The sequence below is a fragment of the Macrobrachium rosenbergii genome, chromosome 25 (assembly GCF_040412425.1).
Source record: "Macrobrachium rosenbergii isolate ZJJX-2024 chromosome 25, ASM4041242v1, whole genome shotgun sequence".
Classification (NCBI taxonomy): Eukaryota; Metazoa; Arthropoda; class Malacostraca; order Decapoda; family Palaemonidae; genus Macrobrachium; species Macrobrachium rosenbergii.
Window position 1 is genome coordinate 2108847 of NC_089765.1, and position 21507 is coordinate 2130353.

At 43.5% G+C, this 21507-nt stretch overlaps 1 protein-coding gene across 6 annotated transcripts in view; it reads right to left on the bottom strand.

The window, feature by feature from the left end:
- Positions 1-21507, bottom strand: part of LOC136852274 (T-cell immunomodulatory protein) — a 259930-nt gene that overhangs the window by 125328 nt on the left and 113095 nt on the right. For 5 of the 6 annotated variants that reach the window (XM_067126747.1, XM_067126749.1, XM_067126744.1 and 2 more), the window contains exons 4-5: positions 13670-13883; positions 12288-12487 (exon numbers count right to left, since the gene is read on the bottom strand). In XM_067126747.1, coding sequence (XP_066982848.1) covers positions 12288-12487; positions 13670-13883 — 414 coding nt within the window. The remainder of the gene's footprint in view (positions 1-12287; positions 12488-13669; positions 13884-21507) is intronic. The other variant, XM_067126746.1, reaches the window with a different exon arrangement.

A 21507-nucleotide genomic window follows, 5' to 3' on the forward strand; every position in this document is an offset into this window, starting at 1 on the left:
AGAAGTTCCTAATCGGGATGTGATAACATGCGTCTGAAAGATCTAGAGGTGGGTGGACGGCCCATCGAGGAAGTAGAGTCCGTACTCATGCTGGATTGTAAGCATGCTAAATTTGTCGCATTGTATGTAAAGATTGAGACACGATCCAAGATTGCCTTTGTTGACTGGAGTCTTCTTGGGAACACTGAACAGTCTGCCCTGAAATTTCGTGTCTCTACTTTATGGACCTCTTTTGAGTACTCACGAAAGTCCTTCAAGAGAGCTGGAAGATGCATGATGAAATCTGACTGTGAGGGGAGGCCCTGATCCAACTCCACCCCAAACCTTTGGAGACGGCACTGTGGGCTCACGGACTGAAGGTCCACTGGTCCCTGAACAGGTGAAGTCTCGGCCGCCCACCTGACTGTCTCACTCGGGAAGGTGCAGGTTTGCCTCTCTACCTTGGCCTCCTCTTCCCGGGAGAAGCGGGCTCGTGGCAGCTGCCTCTGAAGGAGGCCCTGCTTTACTCCCTTGCGCTCCCTGTAAAGGCCAAACCACCTCCCTGCCCTGGCAGAGGTTGTACAACGGAGACGCCACAAAGGAAGGGCAGGAGGCGGAGCTGGCTGCACCAGCACGAACTGCTTGAGTTGGCCTTAGAGTGTAGAAGGCTGCAAACTTCTGAGAGACAGGTACAGCTCTGGACAAATAGCTGCTGGTGCTGTCTTCTGTGCCTCCTGTATCCTTTCCAGGTCTATTTTTGAAAAATACAGACTAGGGGTTTTCCTTTGAAGGCGTGGGGATACTTAAAGGAGCGCAGACTCTGATTTGCCCTGTTGCTCCTTGAAGCCAGACACATTATTGACTTCTTCTTCAGGAAGTAGACCAGCTCCCAGAATGAGCTTTTCATGAGCTTCATCAGGCCCATGTCTGTGGCAGTAGCGTTGGCGAAGATGAATGCAGGTAGTTCATCCGCTGCTACCATGAAGTCAACAAGTCTGTCTGAACCGCTAACAGAGACTTCACAGAACCTGGAAGAGTGGCTCATCATAAAAACGCCACCGCGGTTGGTTCATTGCGCACAGGAGTTCAATGATCAGCTCAACCGACACCTGGCCTCAAACTCAGCTTCAGGAGGCTTCCGCAGTTTGGAAGCTGCCCGCTGAACAAGGTGGATGCACACCGGATCCAGCTTATCCGTTGTAAAAGTGGCCGGGCATCCTTCCGTACCCATCGCCTCCGGGAAGATCAGAGAGGTGGGATCAGTCTCCCGGAGCTGAGGCAACGCTTACCTTCCGAGTACGCTTGGGGCAGCCAGAGCCACCCCAGTTGGCGCAAGTCGATCCTATTCAACGAGAATAATATCGCTGCCTTGAAGGGGCCGCACCCCCGTGTTCTCTGCTCGTTACTCATTAAAGGTGCGCATCAATGTAGACTGTGCCTGGTCCTGGGAAGATCACTGTCTCCTCGGGACCTTATCCGTTCTACCCAAGCTTTCCTCCGTCAGCCTGCGAAGCCTGGGTAGGGGCAGCAGATCAGAGGAAAGCAAATTCCACTCCTCGAGCCCGCATGCCTAGACTCCACGATCGTTAGGGTATCTTCATGCTGGGAGCATGGGCGGCCAAACCAGACTTCCTTGTCAAATGGAGGAGGGCAGAGGTATCTGGAATGGGGGTAATGTACTGCTGACTGACCGAGCGCATGAACCTGAGAGCATACTTCCTGGCTCTGCAGCCTCCGTAGCTTGTTAAGTTTCTCGTGATCAACCTCTGAGGAAACCTGCAAAAAGCATTCGCAACACCTGGCCAAAGGCAGGCGGAGAAAGCAGCCTTAGCTGCACTCCAAACTCGCCCCTTAGCAGAGGGAGGGCCTTGCTTGGTGGAAGCCGCCGATTCAGGGATCCCGTGGCTTCACCGAGGGAAGGGAGTTGCTGCAGGAGGCCGGGCGGACTGAGGCCCTCGCCTTCCAAGACTTCTTTCTTCAACTTGGGGACATGGATTGTGCCCTGTCCTCCAAGTAAGAAGATTTTTGTGCCGTGAAACGAAGAAGAAGCAGTGGATGGTTGGGAACTAAAAAGGAGCCCGCCCTCACTGCCTCACTTACCTCCCTTACCTACCTCCTGGTCCTGTCTCCAGGTTCCAGGTCAAGGTTTAGTGGTCATAATTTCTCCGGCCATCTCCAGCACGCATATCTGTCCTGGGAGGCTGGGTTTCACCCGATTCCGCTCTGATGACAGGAGCGGCGACTTCGGGTGGAACAGCCGCGAGATCTCGCGCCAGGTAAAGCAGGTTCCAGATGTTCATCCAGAACATACGCTTCCCCTGACGGAACGCTCCTCTGCCAACCAGCCACCCAGGCCTTCGGCGGGAAACCTAAGGCGCCATATGGAAGCTTAATGGCCTGGAAGAGAGCAGGGACTTAATAACCCAGCGCTTGTAAAGAGATATATATAAATATCAAGAACATAACGACTTCTGAAACAATTGAGGCAACCAGGTAAACTAAAGGCGCGTAACTACAGGCTTGGTCGACTTGTCCTACACGCCACAGAGCGGCAAACTCACAACTGTCCGGGTGCCACACGACAAGATCGACACGCACTGCAGTCCGAATGAGAGCGGCAGACAACGCACCCATAGGGCTGGTGCAGCACGTAGAAAATTGGGCCCCCACAACGACCGTCTGTGGGCAGGAGAAGGTACATGAACACACTGATGGCGGCACGCCGAGCAGAACTGCGGAGATAGGGGCTCTAAACAACAGCAGGTAATGGAGTATGCTAAATAATGATCACGAACCCGCCGGAGTATTCGCGGGACGATAAATCAGAGCAAAACATGACATACACTTAAATTATGGAGTGCCGAGATAGTCTGACTGGAGCAGGCCTCAACCTAGATCATGCAACTTAAATATATAAAATCAACTTTAAAGTATACTATTGCCGGAGTCCGGCAGCAAGCACACACTTATATCGACCTGAAGTTTGAATGTTCCGCGGACGATAAAACCGTGAGCAAAACATGATACACATTAAATCGAAAAACTCCGAGATAGTTCGACGGGAGTAGGACCTCAACTTAGGATCATGCAACTCATAATTGTAGAATTAACTTAAGGTATATAAATTACTGCCGGAGACCGTAGTAAGTAAATGGTTAACAAATATAGATAGCAATACACTGGCTGGTCAAAGTGTTCAAGCGAGACCCCTCCGGGAGATCCCGGTGCCCGCCACTTGGTTACAAAGCGAGAGGGAGAAACCATTACCCGGTTAGTATACAGCTAGAGAACTAGGTGACTAAGGCCAACCTACTGAAAACCAGAACCACCGGAGCAGTAAACAGGTAAGAAGGCAACGGGAGGGTCAGATCGCGGAGCGAACCAGTTGGGGAAATGTTTAAACCCTGAGGGTGATCGGGTTCAGCCCCGACCGGAGGAGAGCGACCAATGAAACACCAGGCCGAGTGGTTGACACTGAACGGGAGGCCACAGGAGAGTGGGTAACTCTCGACTGGGAACTGGACTAGTCGCCAAGGTGACGACGAAGAGACTGACATCCCACACGGGAGATGACATACACCACTGGCAAGTCAGAGGCAGTACTTGGAATGGTGGAATCGAGAGTTATGTTCAAGGACGGACCCCCATACTGACTAAAACTCTGCTGGGTATCACACAGACTTTATCGGGACTTCCTGCTGCAGGAGACTGGTGACACTCACTCAAAAGTACTAGGGGAGGATAGGACAACAGCATTAGTCTATAGCAAACGCCTAAACTCTCACCCTCCTCTGAAGGCACAACCCAGACAGTAAAGGGAGTGAGAGAGAGGAGAGGAAGAGGGGTGGAAGGGAGAGAAATTCCTGCAACGTAGTCCAACCAACAACCGACCCATAGGGTAGAAGGGCAATGCATAAAGAAGATCCCATTTATTTTTTCCTTCTCTCCTCATTAGAGGGAGGAGGGGATAAAGCTTCAGATGTTCTAGCAAACTCAAAAATCAAGTGGTGGCAGTGGATGGAACAACAAACGGAATCCCCCACCAGCTTACCCTCCTCCCTGCCTGGCGCGACACAGTCGGGAGAGATGGGAGTTACACAATGCTAAAGTTTCAATTTTGAATAGTTCTAACCCACCGCATTGAAGAGAGGGCTAGGCTAGATCAATTTTTGATAAGACTACAAAGTTAACCAAACTACATGGCAAACGTAATATGATTGAGTATGCGTACCAAGAACTCAAAGTAAGCGACAGCTTTAACCGGAGCTGAGGCTTAGCAGGAGGTGGTATGTTAACTGGCGCCACCTGGACGCCGAGTTCGACCACAATAACCAATTATCCATGTCATCCATTACACTACAAATCAGAGAAACTGACAAAAAGAAAGCACCACCTGGAGGAATCTATCCGAGCGTAGAGCCTGATATCAGCCATGAATTGACTGTAAGAACCAAGATAAGGAGCAGCTTCCGTGAGAATGACGCTAATCAAGGTACCAGGAACCGCCCGACATAGATAAACACCTCCAAAAGGAACTTCTTGAAGGGGGAATTACGAAACATGAGTAAATTGTAAATAACCGAGAGAAACTTCTGCAGAAACAAGCCAAGTGATGTGCCTCAAGGTCAATACGGCTGAGTAAGTGAAACGCCGGGAGCTACCCTGTTATATGGACCCTGTAGCATAATCTAGATGGGCCAACAGTTCCCACTGATAATAAAAACCCCACAAGAAGATGGTACTTAACTTCACAACGGTGAAATTGCTTGAAGACATGATGAAACTCAGGAAAATTAGGGCAAAAGCCAGCACAAGAAAAATATCTTCCGAAAGGAAAAACGTGCTAGTATGGAATGCGTACAGATGGTGCTGGGTCATCGGGTTGCTGGCAGGTGAGCGCGGAAGCGCGACTGGCCCTCACGTTCCGGGGTTTTGTCATTGGGATATCTACAGAGCGTAATCCTGTGGCAGTGACAATCACTCACCCTAACCCATACCGACGTACTATTCCATAATAGGATGTCTGATCTGGGGTAGCAACCCTAGCATTTCCTGATAGCTTTTTCTCTGGTATATTTAGCAATATCTATACCTAGAAATTCGTGCTTGATATGAATTTCACCGGCAGACACAGGGACGAGCTCAGAAATAATGATTTTTGCGGTTGAATTTACTTTCTTTAGCCATCTCTTAATTCACCTTCACTAATAACAATCTCATGGTGATCACTATTATCAACGCTATCAGCCATAGTTAATACACTATTGAATTTTTACAAAAATACTCATAAAAAGTAAAATATATCAGGCCATCCACGACTGAGACTACAGCGTGTTAGTGGGCAAAGAGGCAAGCCAATGGAAACACGAGCCCAGTCTGTGCACGTTTTCACTGGCTGCTGCCAAGTGAGATGGGTGGAGAGAGACGGCAATGCTCCCTTCCCTACCCCCGTGCATGTGCTCAATTCCATGTTTAAAGGGTCAAATGGAGAAAGGGCCTATGCAAGTGGAGTCTGTTGGCTCACAGTTTACATCCTGGTAAGGGTGGAAAAGGTCAGAGTTCAGTGGCGTAATAGGACCATAACGTTTCAAGCCTGTTGTCACATAAGGAAGTGCTGATGCACAGAGGGAGCTCAGGGAAAATGTCATATTGCTAACCTCTATTTTGGCTGCGGGGCCTACGCCCTTGCTTTGCTGCACGCCTCATATAGACTTCCCTCTGTTTTTCCCTAATATCAAATGCTACTTTTACACTCACAAGAGTTCTTGTCCTGGCAGAGATTTTGTGTCAATAAATCAGAAAATGCCTTGAATCTGCCTCTTACTCGCTGACTCATTACACTTGTGACCCCGAAGATGACCGACGCCGCCAACACTGCCAGCATCGCCAGCACCAGCCAGTCCAGCAACAACGCTGCAGCAACAAACTTCTTCTACCGGCCCTTGCAACCCACAACCCAGAGGCCTGGTTCTTTAGAGCAGAGACCATCTTCAGATCTAAGAAGATCTCTTCATCCCACAAAGCCAACGCCGTCTTCGAGTTCCTGCCAGACGACGTCTTCGAGCAGATCGCAGAATGGCTCGCCAACCAACAGACCACCGTCACCTACAAAGCACTGAAGGCCCAACTAAGGTCGTCCTTCAGCATGCCGCCCGCCCTCAGAGCTAGGAAATTCCTGTGACGTCGGACAGCACACTGTAAGAGCCGGACGCTGTCTTTTCCAACGGGTGCGCAGTGTTCACGTCCATCGGAGTGGGATAAGACAACAAGAGTATCTCGCTTTTTCTCTTAAAGGAACGCGATTTCAAACTATACAACATTTCCGTCTGTTTTCCCAACCATTGTTGTCTTGATGTATGTACATCACTTACTACTTAGCCATGCAAGTATTCTAATCATACCATAATGTTCCAACGAATCTTCTGTATCAAATCTGTATGTTTCTGTTCAGAAGACGCCAAACGCCTCATTATTTCACATATATTGGTGCTACCGTACTTTCTATTCTTAATCTGTCTTGAATCTCATGCAATTGGCCATATGAATTTCCTGGCTCTTTCCATTGATATATGTTTCATCACTGTATACACCGTGTTCAATATCGCCATCTGTTTGTCTGCCGACAAACACAGATGCCTGTTCGTACCTCTGTTTTTACCTGTCTGTGTAGACGCAACTTTTACCGTCGCATCGTGCCGCCAATAACATCTTTCAAGATTCTGGTATATTTATCTCAGTAAGGAAACTACCAATAAACCAGTAAACACTCCAGCTAGTATGTCACCAAAACCCCGTCCTTACACTGGAGGACCCGGAGGACCCGAACGACCGTGTCGGATCTGAAGATGACGCATCCACGCACCGACAGACCCTTTGCCGCCTCCCTGCCTCCCCGCTCCTGAGTTCCTCAACAGTCCCACCCTCCGAGATGACCCACCCCACCACTGGAGCCCTGGATGCCTCCTCCAGGAAACCTGAAGCCGCCCCCGCACTCGTACTGGACGAGCTGACCAACGAAGGACCAGCCAACGTCATCCTTCAGCCTGCTGCCACCCCTCTCTCGCTGGCTACCAAGGATCAGCCTGCCATCCTTCAGCTCCCCAGCTGGCCACCGGCGATCATCCATCGCCACCCTTCAACCCGCCCCGCCTCTCCGAGCTCTCTGCGCCGCCAGCGCCGCCTTCAGCCTCCCACCTCCCTAACCAAAGCCCTTCGAGCCAACTACACCGTCGGCAAGACAATTTCGCATCGACAACCACTTGGAGGCGGCATTAAGAGCTCACCGCCGGACGGCGCTACCTAAACACAACCGCACCGCATCAGCCTGCCTTAGCAGTCATCCCGCAGCCTGGAAGTCATTAATCAGACGTTACCCACGCCTTGGGAGAGGTTTGTAAGAGCCTGACGCCGCCTCTTCCAAACGGTGTGTGTGTGCGGGGCTTGTCGCCCATTGGAGGACATGACAACGAGCATCTCAGCTCTCTGCTGAATCACATTTCAACTATGCCAACATTATTTTCCGTCTGTTTCTCCCTAACCATTGTTGCTTTGATGTATGTACATCACTACTACTTGCATTGCCATGCAAGCATTCTAATCAGATTATGTACTCATACGTTCCAATGAATCTTTCTGTATCAAACTGTGTGTATGTTTGCTTGTGAAGACGCCCAAACGCCTCGCCATTTCCACATGGCATATGCTACTGCATTGTGGTCTATTGTTAATCTGTTGGAATCTCAAGTGTGTACTGGCTATATGTAATTTCATGGCTTTCCATTGATATATGTGTTTCATCACTGTATGTTCATCGTAGTCTCTCAATATCGCCATTGTTTGTCTGCCGTATTAAACACAGATGCCTGAGTCTGCACTCTGTTTTACTCTGTCTGTGTGTAGATCGCTACTACTGCTCTCTGCATGCGTCAATAACATCTTTCAAAGATTCTTGTACATTTATCTCAGTAAGAAAAACCACCAATACACCTTCACTAATAACAATCTCATGGTGATCACTATTATCAACGCTATCAGCCATAGTTAATACACTATTGAATTTTTACAAAAATACTCATAAAAAGTAAAATATATCAGGCCATCCACGACTGAGACTACAGCGTGTTAGTGGGCGAAGAGGCAAGCCAATGGAAACACGAGCCCAGTCTGTGCACGTTTTCACTGGCTGCTGAAGCTGAGCGGGAGATGGGTGGAGAGAGACGGCAATGCTCCCTTCCCCCTACCCCCTGTGCATACCACCCCATGTTTAAAGGGACAAATGGAGAAAGGGCCTTGCGCAAGGGAGTCTGTTGGCTCACGTTTCTACATCCTGTAAGGGTGGAAAAGTACTTGTGTTCAGTGGCGTATTAGACCATAATGTTTCAAGCCTAAGGTCACATATGAAGTGCTGATGCACAGAGGAAAGCCTAGGGAAAAATGTCGTATTGCTAACTCTATTTTGGCTGCGGTGGGGCCTACGCCCTTGCTTTGCTGCACGCCTCATATAGACTTCCCTCTGTTTTTCCCTAATATCAAATGCTACTTTTACACTCACAAGAGTTCTTGTCCTGGCAGAGATTTTGTGTCAATAAATCAGAAAATGCCTTGAATCTGCCTCTTACTCGCTGACTCATTACACTTGTGACCCCGAAGATGACCGACGCCGCCAACACTGCCAGCATCGCCAGCACCAGCCAGTCCAGCAACAACGCTGCAGCAACAAACATCCTCCTACCGCCCTTTGCAACCCACAACCCAGAGGCCTGATTCTTTAGAGCAGAGACCATCTTCAGATCTAAGAAGATCTCTTCATCCTACAAAGCCAACGCCGTCTTCGAGTTCCTGCCAGACGACGTCTTCGAGCAGATCACAGAATGGCTCGCCAACCAACAGACCACCGTCACCTACAAAGCACTGAAGGCCCAACTAAGGTCGTCCTTCAGCATGCCGCCAGCCCTCAGAGCTAGGAAATTCCTAGACAACGTAGGAGCAGCAATACTGTAAGAGCCGGACGCCGTCTCTTCCAAACGTGTGTGTGCGTGTCTTCGTCGTCCATCGGAGTGGACAAGACAACAAGAGCATCTCGTTTTCTTTCTCTAAAGGAACGCGATTTCAACCATACAATATTTCCGTCTTTTTCTCCCTAACCATTGTTGTCTTGATGTATGTACAATCACTACTACTTGCATTGCCATGCAAGTATTCTAATCATGTACTCATAATGTTCCAACGAATCTTCTGTATCAAACTGTGTATGTTTCTGTTTGTGAAGACGCCAAACGTCTCGCTATTTCACATATATTATGCTACTGCATTGTATTCCTTAATCTGTCTTGAATCTCATGCAATTGGCCATATGTAGAATTTCCTGGCCTTTCCATTGATATATGTTTCATCACTGTATGTTAATCGTGTCTCTCAATATCGCCATCTGTTTGTCTGCCGACAAACACAGATGCCCGAGTCTGTACCTCTGTTTTTACCTGTCTGTGTGTAGACGCTACTTTACCGCTCGCACGCGTCAATAACATCTTCGAAGATTCTGTACATTTATCTCAGTAAGGAACCACCAATAAACCAGTAAACACCCAGCCAGTATGTCACTCAAACCCCAGTCCTTACACTGGTGACCCCGGAGTGACCCGAACGACCCGGCCGACCCAAGATGACGATCCACGCACCGACAGACCCTTTGCCGCCTCCCTGCTTCCCGCCGTTCCTGAGTTCTCAATAGAAGTCCGACCCTCCGAGATGACCCACCCCACCACTGGAGCCCTGGATGCCTCCTCCAGGAAACCTGAAGCCGCCCCCGCACTCGTACTGGACGAGCTGACCAACGAAGGACCAGCCAACGTCATCCTTCAGCCTGCTGCCACCCCTCTCTCGCTGGCTACCAAGGATCAGCCGCCGTCATCCTTCAGCCCTCGAGCGGCCACCGAAGGATCATCCGACGTCACCCTTCAACCCGCTCCCGTCCTCCTCGAGCTCCTGCCGGCCAGCGCCGCCCTTCAGCCTCCTACCCACCCCTAACCAAAGCCCTTCGAGCCAACTACAATTGTCGGCAAGACAATTTCCGCATCGATGCCTCACTTGAGGCGGGAGTATTGTAAGAGCCCGTCGCCCGACGGCGTCACTTCCAAACACAACCGCACCGCACCGTCTGCCTTAGCAGTCATCTCCGCAGCCGGGCCGATTAATCAGACGTTACCCACGTCTTGGGGGAGAGTATTTGTAAGAGCCTGACGCCATCTCTTCCAAACGTGTGTGTGTGTGTGTGTGTTTGTCGTCCATTGGAGTGGACAAGACAACAAGAGCATCTCGTTTTCTTTCTCTAAAGGAACGCGATTTCAACCATACAATATTTCTGTCTGTTTCTCCCTAACCATTGTTGTTTTGATGTATGTACAATCACTACTACTTGCATTGCCATGCAAGCATTCTAATCATGTACTCATAATGTTCCAATGAATCTTCTGTATCAAACTGTGTGTATGTTTCTGTTTGTGAAGACGCCAAACGTCTCGCCATTTCACATATATTATACTACTGCATTGTATTCATTAATCTGTCTTGAATCTCATGCAATTGGCCATATGTAGAATTTCATGGCCTTTCCATTGATATATGTTTCATCACTGTATGTTCATCGTGTCTCTCAATATCGCCATCTGTTTGTCTGCCGACAAACACAGATGCCCGAGTCTGTACCTCTGTTTTTACCTGTCTGTGTGTAGACGCTACTTTACAGCTCGCATGCGTCAATAACATCTTCAAAGATTCTGTACATTTATCTCAGTAAGAAACCACCAATAAACCAGTAAACACCCAGCTGGTATGTCACTCAAACCCCAGTTCTTACAATACAAGACCAGCAGCTGTCGCACATCTACAAGCAACTGTGGCGGCTAGTTTTGATCCCCACCACAGACGGCCGCCCAGAGACTACACTGGACTTTGTGAGAGAGGTCCTACTCATAAAATTACCTGGCCAAACAGTCATCAATCATGGACCTCGATGATTTCCAGAAGAGTCAAAATGCCGTCCACCTGGCCCACAAGTCAATGGAGCCTACACAAACACCTGTAGCTGGTTATGGAATGAAATAAAAAACTAGCCTAATGAGAAACAAAATACAGGTATGTACTTTGCATGGAATATTATAGTATAAGAATACACTACAAACAAATCCACAACAATAAACAACATGGTTAAATTATTAACTCATCTGAGAGCTAAACCTATCATAAAAAGGGTGAACAGATTGGCTGTTGTAGGTAAGCCCACTATATTTGCAGTTGTTAGCTAACATTCCAGAGTAGGACTATCAATTACAAATGGGTTCTGAGAGCAATAACGGAATTCCCCCCGATGCAACGAGAAATGAATCAATCATAGAAATTAAGTAAGGCGATAGTGAAATGGGCAGAGTAAAGATCATATGAAATTCTGGTGAGCAAGACTGCAGGTGCTGAACATACACGACATGAAGATGGGGACCAGTTTCACCTGAAGAGGTGGTGAAGGACTTGAATGCCAACCTAGGTGAAGACAAAACACTTCTACTTTGGGGATGTATATTGAGATTGCACTATCATGGGTTTTGGCTATAATAATAAAATGAGTTTGTTTTCACATAAATGACTGATGCTTATTTTAGATAGTCTGTTAATGAATAAATTCTCTGCTTAATCTGTTAATGAATAAACAATACAAAAATATGGGTAAAAATATAGCATTTTTTAACAAATTACTGCCTTGGTTATCATTTCTTTATCAATCATTGTTCCAATAGTCTGTATTACTCATTACTACTATCTTTGCTCAAAAGTTTGCCCTTTTGTCATATGGACATATCGTGTGGAAAATTGAGGGTCAAATTAGTTGGATTTTCACTTATTTCAAATATGTATGCACACTATGGGTAAAAACAAAAATATGAGCATAAACCTGAATTGCGAGACTGTCATTACAGTAACTTACATGAATGTATTACACTGCTGGAAATTAAATGGAATTATCAGACTAAAAAAACCAGATCCCATATAATTTTACAAGTACATTCTTATAAAAACTAATATGATTACTCTTGATTTGCACATTCAAATACAAGCATCTACCAAACTCTGTAACTGACTTATTTTGTTAAGATGTAGTTTAGCTGTGCAAATAGCCAAATCTTTGTTTTAATTAAAAAATTAATTTGCAAATCAAGTAGTACTCATAAAGTTTATACTAAAAAAATTACTTTTTCAAATTATAAAACCTGCATTTCTTAACTATTCATGGAGCAAGAGACGCAAAGCTAACTCACCTGATACTCCCAGCATACGCATACGTGCAGTGTGAATCTCATGTACAGGTGCTCCATGGGGTAAGGCAACCATTTTCCAAGAATCTTTGGCTACTTCTTTATACCATAAGGCTGATATATCAACTACTGTTACCCATTTGTGGCCTTCTCGACCCATTATAATCACTCGGTGGTCATAAGTCACAAGAGCCAACAAACACCTGTGGCAAAATTTCAGTCATTAGTAAATAAATACCTATCCCCACTTGATCTGATGAGAACAAAATATGTGCACCTTTCACCAGTAAAGTTTTACTTCCAGCTGCAAGAGTAAACAGTTGAATTTCATAAATCACAGGATAAGTAAATGAAAAGTATATTCCCACCTTGTCAAATGTATCAGCACCTCAAACTGCATCTTGCATAAGTTGCAATTCAGTCAATGTTAAAATGAATGTGTTTGCAGTGAAACAAATATATTTTTTAATGTCTTCAATACAAACCAATTATGGTCACAAGGAGTGCCGGCTTCCCAACTCCACTGCTCTGTTGCAGCTGGGTTAGACTACACATAGAAAGATTCAATTACTATATTTGTCGGCGTATAAGATGCATCCCTATTTTACAAGGATATTTTGTGAAAAAAAACAATTTGGTATGTTTCATCATTCATTTATTGAAAGATATTTAAAGTGATTTTGTAGGGAAAAATATATGATTCTGTGCATGAAATACAATATTGTGAGTGTACTATACTGAAATAAAGTATGGACTCTGTATAAAATTCACCATAAATAAACATCGTTCATGTGTTGCCGCGACAAATGGCTGACTGGTTAACTGCCGAGGTATCATAAGCAATTTTTCGTAAGTTTGTGATAACAGACTGATAATTCAGCTTGTTTTCAATATTTTATTATTAGTAACACAATTTACTGTAATAATCAGGCTTGTTTTTCACTGTTTCTTAATTAGCAACAATTTTTGTGTCTACCCAGTATGTAGGCCTAGCTTATGGCACTCGGTCTCCCATTGGCTGCATTAGATGCAGGGCAGTTTTTTGATACATTTAAAAATAAAAAAAGTGCATCTAATACACCAGCAAATACAGTAACTAATATGGACTGCTGAGCACTTATGCACATATATCAAGCTACAAGAGCCACCTGAGCTTTTTATTCTGATGGATGGTGTGTTATGGCATTGAACGTAACACACGATTATGCAATGTTAAAGTAATGGGTTTTGATTTAGAAAATTAATATGGCTTTTTAAAAAATTATATTTCCACAAGTTAATCTGGGCAGAGAAAAATCTTGAATCAGTTAGGCAAAAACTGATTATGAAATTTAATAGGAAGCTAGCTTTTCAAAAATAAAATTTTTAAAAAATATAAGACTCACCTTCCATTTACTCCTACACCATATGGTGACCAAGACCCTTTCCAGTAACCTCTGTGGCTAGGATCTCCACCGGGCATAGCTGGAGATGTGTTGCGTATCATGCGTGGATCAAGTTCATTCCACGCACGTTCACCTGCTGTAATGTACCCATCCAGCATCAGTGAGTGTGCTGCGCTGCGATCCACATGGTCTAAAATGTGCTTCATAATTATTTCTGTCCAGGGAAAAACATATACTGTATAAAACAACACGAAAATTCAACAAGTTGCGAAGATACTGTATATGTGAATATTAAAATTATCATAAACAACCACTAGCAATTTTATAAACAACATATATACAAAAAATAAAGATTGCTTGTTTGTTTTCCAGGGATTTAGGTCTCCCCGAAATGTTTCGGGATCCTAATTCTTCTCCAACAGATGCCAACCGACTTTGTGCCAGTATTACAACTTTGATGGCAACAAAATATATCAATGGAATTTTTTTTTAATAAACCTGACTTTTTTTGGTATTTACCCATCACTTTACAACTGGATCAGGTTCTTCAGCTAACTTTTTGGAAATGTTCAAAAGGAGAAGACTCCAGTCCATTCTAGCTCCGAACCCCTTCTATTGGCAGAAAATGATCATATCAAGTGTTGTCCAGCCAGTTTGCAAACTTTGTGGGACTGGGAAGTGAGGAAATTACCTTGTAAAGCAACTGACTTGTACCAGGAAAATGTATTTTTTTTTCAACTGAATTTGTTCTTGCACAAAAAACACATAAAGACAGCATGTGCACCTATTTTGTTAGGAGGGGACTGTTTTAGTTTGACTTCATACTATACTTAGATATTTCACTTGGAATCAGTGAGCTACTCAACAACTAGGTCTGGGAGTCTGGAGTTCTGGGGATTAATAAGGGGCCATGACATGAACCAATACCGTGTTAATGACACTATAGTCAGTACTGCAAAAGGACCAAATCACCAATAGGCCAAAACAGTGACTCTTCATCTGCAGCAGAGAAGTGCACACCACTGCTGCTCTTGCTGTGTGACAGGGGACCAAGATTAGAAGAAAAGGCGGTCACAATCAGGAGCATCCTCTCCTTTTACGAAGAGTAACAAACTGGCCTGCAGCTACTTGAGGACCAAATGAGAATAAGTCTTGAGAGCTAGACCCAGAGATTAAAAATTTAAAAAGGTTTTTGGAACCTCCATAAAGTCAGAGCTGTAGTTGTAGCCCTATTTCATGACACTTGACACTTACCATAAGTTTTCAAGATGACTTGATGTAACGAAGAACGGATGAAAAAAAAAATTGGTTTCCCACCCTGTAGTGAGGTACTGCCATTAGTGTACTCACAGGGTGCACAACAGGTATCACTAAATAGTGTTTACAGTATCCCTTTGGCCCCTGGATGCACCCACTTTTAAGCCTTTAACTTTACCTCCATTCCCCCTCCCTTTCTTCAGTCTTGCTTTTTAACCTCTATAACCTTTCGAGCCTTGTACTGGATCTTTTTATCTTGTTGTTCAACCACTCCTACTTCCTCTTTTCACCGCCTAAATGCTGAATGACTGACAGAGCCCCAGTGCTTGGCTAAACATCCTAAATTTCATTAATCAAATCATTTTCCAAAAAGTTTTCAGTCTTTCATGGATAAATCTTGAACCTTCCTTCTCAACAAGTGGAACAAGCAAAGATAGAAAACATAGCAAGCTGAAGTTGTAAAAGAAGCTGTTTGATCTTCACAATGTAAGCAGTCATAAAAGATAGGCCAATACTTCTCTGGTTAGTTGTGTGAGAAAGAACATGTAACTTGCTTGCCTACTAAGGCTATGGTTATTAAGAACACTGCCTTCAGAGTAAGATTCTGTAGAGAAGCATCTTTCAGAAGTTCATACAGTGGACTGGATAGGCAGTTTAACACTAGTGCGTAGTCCGGGGCAAGACATCCTTTTCAAAACATTGGCACACATAAGGAAGTTTAATGGAAAAGACCAGGTCAATGTCCAAGCTTTTGAATACCTGACAAGGCACTACTGGAGACCTTGTAGGCATGAAGACTGAGGAGGCTAAGACTCTGTGCAAAGTTGACAAAAAGTACAACAAAGTCCTGGAATCAAACTTCCTGAGACCAAAGTTGGGCTATGAGGGTTCTGCACTGCTTTCAATGCATGGTGCATATCTAAGGGTGCAAGGACATCTCATGCAGAAGTACCTGGTCCCATTTTGCACTTCCTTGGGATGCATCTGGGGATCCCAAGGATGCATCTGGGGATCAGAACGGTGTTATGACTCTATGCCCACAACAGAACATCCACCATCAGTTGACACTTGCTGAAGATTCTGTTGCCACCTTTATTCCATGGCAGAATTGTCAGACATCACACCTACCAATTTTTCAGATATGGGGATGCTGAAAGCCTTCTGGGCTAATTGTACTGCACTCAATGCTCGAAAACTTATCAACAGGCCCTTTCTCTCTTGCCTCTAAGGCAAGGTGTGTGTGTGTGTGTGTGTGTGTGTGTGTGTGTGTGTGTGTGTGTGTGTGTGTGTGTGTGTGTGTGTGTGTGTGTGGCAACTGTTGTTGGCATTGGTTCACTTTATTATTATTATTATATTATTATTACTATTATTATTATTCTGATCATGAACCCTATTCATATGGAACAAGCCCACAGGGGCCACTGACTTAAAATTCAAGTTTCCAAAGAATATGGTGTTCATTAGAAAGAAGTAACAGAAGGTAATGGTAAATACAAAAAGAAGAAATCAGTTATTAAAAAGAAAAAACTAAATTAAAAAATTAATAAATAAATAAAAATGTAAGTTAAATTATTAAAATAAAAGAAGAACTGTTTTAGGGTAGTAATGTATCGCATCTTTGCTTGAACTTTTGAGGTTCCAATTGCATGTCATCCTCAGGGAGACTGTTCCACAGCCCAAAGGTGTGAAGAATAAAGGCCCTTTGGAACTGAGAAGTTCGACCGTGAGGCATATAAATATGTTATAAATATATGAGGCCTTACGTACAATACCTACCTTCTGTGCGGAATATATTGACATTCTTATTAAATGTTTCTCAAAAGTAAGATGCGAGTCAAAAAGTTACACCAAGAATGGTTAAAGCTTCAGACTCATTCAACACCAAGAATAGTTAAAGCTTCAGACTCATTCAGCAAAGTCCCATCTACTTAAAGGGGAGGCTGGGGTGGAATATTTGTATGAGATCCACTAATTACTGCAATAGTGTTTTCCTTTTACTGGAGTTCAGCCTCATACCCCACCAACTACACTTGTAGTAGGGACCCTAACTGTACCTCCTGAAGAGATATATGTTACTTCTGGGGTAGTAATCCCGTACTTTTCTAGCATTAAATTTAAACTTTACTTGCTGGTAAAAGTATGGGTTCATCCCTTCAAGACTGCTTATTGAAGTGAATCTTGCCAGTTTGAATGCTGGTACCATTTAAAAAACATTTCTGCATTTCTTTATAAGGTATAGTATTTGCAAGTAATTTCTGGGTTAAACTTGCTTACCACTTTTTTTTTCTCTGAGAAACTGTAAGGACCTTTCTCAAAAAGATACCTAAAAATTTTTTACTCACATTACATTTAGAAGTATTTTTACATTCACCCTGTGACTCCTGCCCACAGCTAAAAACACATTTCTGGCTCATCATTTACTTTATTTTTGCTCAGCTAACCTGCGGCCTGAAGTTGGCAATCAAACCATCACCAAGAAAATGACATGTATGACAGCACTTTTATTCTTTGCGATACTGCTATGCTCTTTGCGATGCAGTGGCTTTTGGACAGAGAACTTCATTCTCCTTTTTCATAATTTACTCTACATCAGTTGCACTCTGGTCCTGAAATCATTTCAATAATTTTTTTCTGAGAGTTTCATCAATTCTTTAAAAAACAACGAAATTTTATTTTGGTTATAAGTTTTATGAGTCATAAATCTAGTTTCTTTTCTGCTGAATGCTCCCATTTCTTTCAATTTTTCAATTTGGGAGGATGTTTGCAATTCTATCACCCAGATACTTTGCCCAAAGAGGAAATTTTTGGCCCTCTTGACTAAACATTTTACTACCTTCCTATATATTTCAAAGACACCATAATCTATGTTGCCATCATCAAGTCTCTAAGTTAGGAATTTATCATAGTAAGCATGATTTCTCTCTTTTTCAAGCCTTTACATTTCCCCTCTTTTAGTGTTTTCCCTCCTTAATAAAAACCCTGACCAGTTTCAATTAGGAGGAATATAAGACGTCATAGCTACCATTAATCTCTTTGCATGCCACCTTCACCTTATAAATGGCTGCAGTCATCAACTGTGTCATGATTTTATCATGGAGATCAGTTATACAAGGGTCCTTAACAGAATTATCCACAAAGAAAACAATAAATAAAAATTAAAGCCGGTGAATCACTAATGACACCAGTGAAAGCCAACTCCCTATTTACCAACTGCTTCTTACCCTACTTCTAAGGGATAGAGCCAACATTCTTAGTGTATCAGTGGTAGGCCAAACTTAACTAATGTGACCGGAGCAATGCAGGTATGAAACTTGTTACCACCCCAATTATGTTGGCAGGCAAAACAGAAAAAGTGCTGAGAGTACCATTCATGGAGTCTATGGGCCAACTCTAATAGATAGTTTTACCAATTAGAGAACATTATCAATACTCAAAAAATCATCTCTAGGGTCCAACATTTCCAGTGGGAGAAGATTACACCACACTCTCACTTTTAACTTTGAAACAACATCCTTTTGTGATGATGAAGCTAAAGAAAATGAGTTACAGAGGATGGACAGAGAGATAAAATGAAGCAAAGTAAATTACATGACATAAAATGTCTAAAAGGTGCAATTGGGGTGAAAGCAAGTTGCACTGCAAAATAAGTTGTAGATGCAAGCCCTGCAAGGTGGGAGAAAGCTGATAAACTATGAAATAGACTGAAGTGGTAATAAGACGGAGAGAAAAAGTACAGAGGTATATTTGCATTCAGCCGGCAATAAAGGTATTTTCCTGGTTAGAGAGACATCTTGCCCACCACATGGCTTCAATGCATGATAATCTAGTGAGGCCAAAGACTGCAAAATGGCATTCCCTAACTGAACTGGATTCTTTAGTGCTTCTCACCCTCCAGTATCCAGTATAGCTAGTTCTTAAAAGATTATCTCTCAGAGGTCTCATGCCTCAGAGCATGAATGAAGAGACTTTTCTCAAAGACTGCCTAACACTCCTCAGACTGTAACCATATAAATCCTCCTCATAACTGCACATCAAATTTCAGGGTTTTGCTTCCTCTGGCCACTTTCAGTTTCCAACCTTTGCCCAACAAGGGTTACCCACAGCAGTGTTTCTCTTTTTTAGATGGGAGGAAGAAGGAAAGACTGGAATATGGGTGAGCTCAACCATAGGAGGGAGGAAGGAAAGCATTGTGCATCTTCAACTTGTCTCCAGCTCCTGTGTGCGTCTTCAACTTGTCTCCAGCTCCTGTCTTAAGTCTCCTTTGACGAAGCAGTAGCTGTGGTTGATACTTCAGGGGCATCTCCAAAAGAAAGGATTACCACTACTGGAGGGTCAACAGCACTGAGCTTCTCAGAGGTTCAGCAACAGCAGAAGTACCAGTTGACATGGTAAAGGTAGGCATATCATTATTATACTGTAATTATTATTATAATTATTATTTTTTTTGTCTATCACAGTCATCCTATTCAGAGTTGCATCCTGCTTCCTTAGGAGTCCATCACTTTCCTCACTATGAGTGCTGTTGCTAGTAGCACACTCTTCTGCATGAGTCCTGGAGCTACTTGAGCATCTAGTTTTTCCAGGTTCCTTTTCAGGGATAATGGGATCGTGCTTAGTGTTCCTATGATTATGGGTACAATTTCCACTGGCACATCCCATATCCTTCTTATTTCGATTTTAAGGTCTTGATACTTATAGATTTTTTCTCTTTCTCATTTACTCTGGTGTCCCTTGGTATTGTGACATCAATAAGTGATACTTTCTTCTTGATTTTGTCAATCAACGTCACGTCTGATCTATTGGCTTGTATCGCCCTATCTGTTCTGATACCATAGTCCCAGAGGATCTTTGCCCGATTGTTTTCTAGCTGGTGTTTCTTGCACAGGCTCCAGTGGAGGGCTTTTGCTGCTGAATCATGCCTCTTTTTGTACTAGTTCTGTCCAAGTGCTGGGCATTCACTTGCTATGTGGTTTATGGTCTCTCTTTCATATTGCACTTCCTGCAGATGGGCGAGATGTTATTTCCATCTATCGTTCTTTGAATATATCTGGTTCTTAGGGCCTGATCTTGTGCTACTGTTAGCATTCCTTCTGTTTCCTTCTTGAGTTCTCCCCTCTGTAGCCATTGACATGTTTCATCACTAGCCAGTTCTTTTGTCTGTCTCATGTACTGTCTGTGCATTAGTTTGTTGTGCCATTCCTCTGTTCTGTTTTTCATTCTCCAATGCGGCTGATTTATGATCAGTTAATGCATTACTAATTATTATTATTATTATTATTATTATTATTCAGAACATGAACCAAAGAATAAGGTGTTCACTGGAGAGAAGTAACAGGAGGTAAAGGGAAACACAGAAAAAGGTGATCACTTACTAAAATTAAAAATGAGTTCACAAATTAATAAATAAATAGAGAAAATCTTAAATTATTATAATGCAAAGAGAACTATACAGTATTAGGGTAGTAATGCATTGCATTTTTGCTTGAACTTTTGAAGTTCCAGTTGCATGGCATCCTCAGGGAGACTGGATCAGGCATCAATTGTGAATGTAAAAGATCTCTATTAAAATACAGTGAACCCCCTGTATTTGCGGGGGATGCTTCCCCCCCTGCGAATAGGTCAAATCTGCGAATTCTTAAAATCCCTCTAAAAACACTTAGAACGGCCCATTTTGATAGCTTAAACCAAGAAAAACCCTGTAAAAATGCTTATACCTGAGTATTTTAATAGTTTTATCACAAAAAGTGCATTTATTCATGAAAATTATATGAAAATACAGTAATTAGTGAATATTTCTCAGTGAAAAATACCGCGAATGGGCGAATTTTCCGCGAATGATGGCTAGATATGTTCCACAGAGAAACCCGCGAATGTGTGAGAACGCGAATACGGGGGGTTTACTGTACATCTTATGAAAAATTGACAAACAAGAGACCAGCCGTCGATGGTCCAAGCCATAACTGCTAATTTTAGGAAACAGAAACCTACCACCACTCTATCTAAAAGAGATAAATCTCTGGATCTCTGGCAGAAGCAGACATTCACATTGGAGAACAGTATTCTAGCAATGGAAGGACAAGTGACCTAAAACAGGTTGCACAGATTTTATCACTTTTATATACTGTATATATGAGGCCTTTTGTGCAATACCTAACTTCCGTGCAGCATTTGCTGAAACTTTCATCAGATGTTTCTTAAAAGATGTGAGTCAAAAGTTATACCAAAAATAGTTTATAGATTCAGATTCATTCAGCAGTCCCATCCACTTGAAGGGGAGGATGGGGTGGAAAATCTGTACAAGTGTTTTTGTTTTACTGGAGTTCAGTCTCATATCCCACCAACTACACCATTCACTAATTCCCTCAATGTCACGACTGAGACTAATGGCAGCTACATTTCTCATAAGTGGAGACTTTACTACACCCACAAGTGTTGCGTCATCGGCATACTGAACAATCTTGTTTTCCAGGCCAACAACCATATCTCTTGTATACCTTGGACTTGACAATAATTGCAACAACTGTGAATATGATGTCTGATCTATTACTGTACCAGAAATGTGTGGATTCCTCAATTAGCTG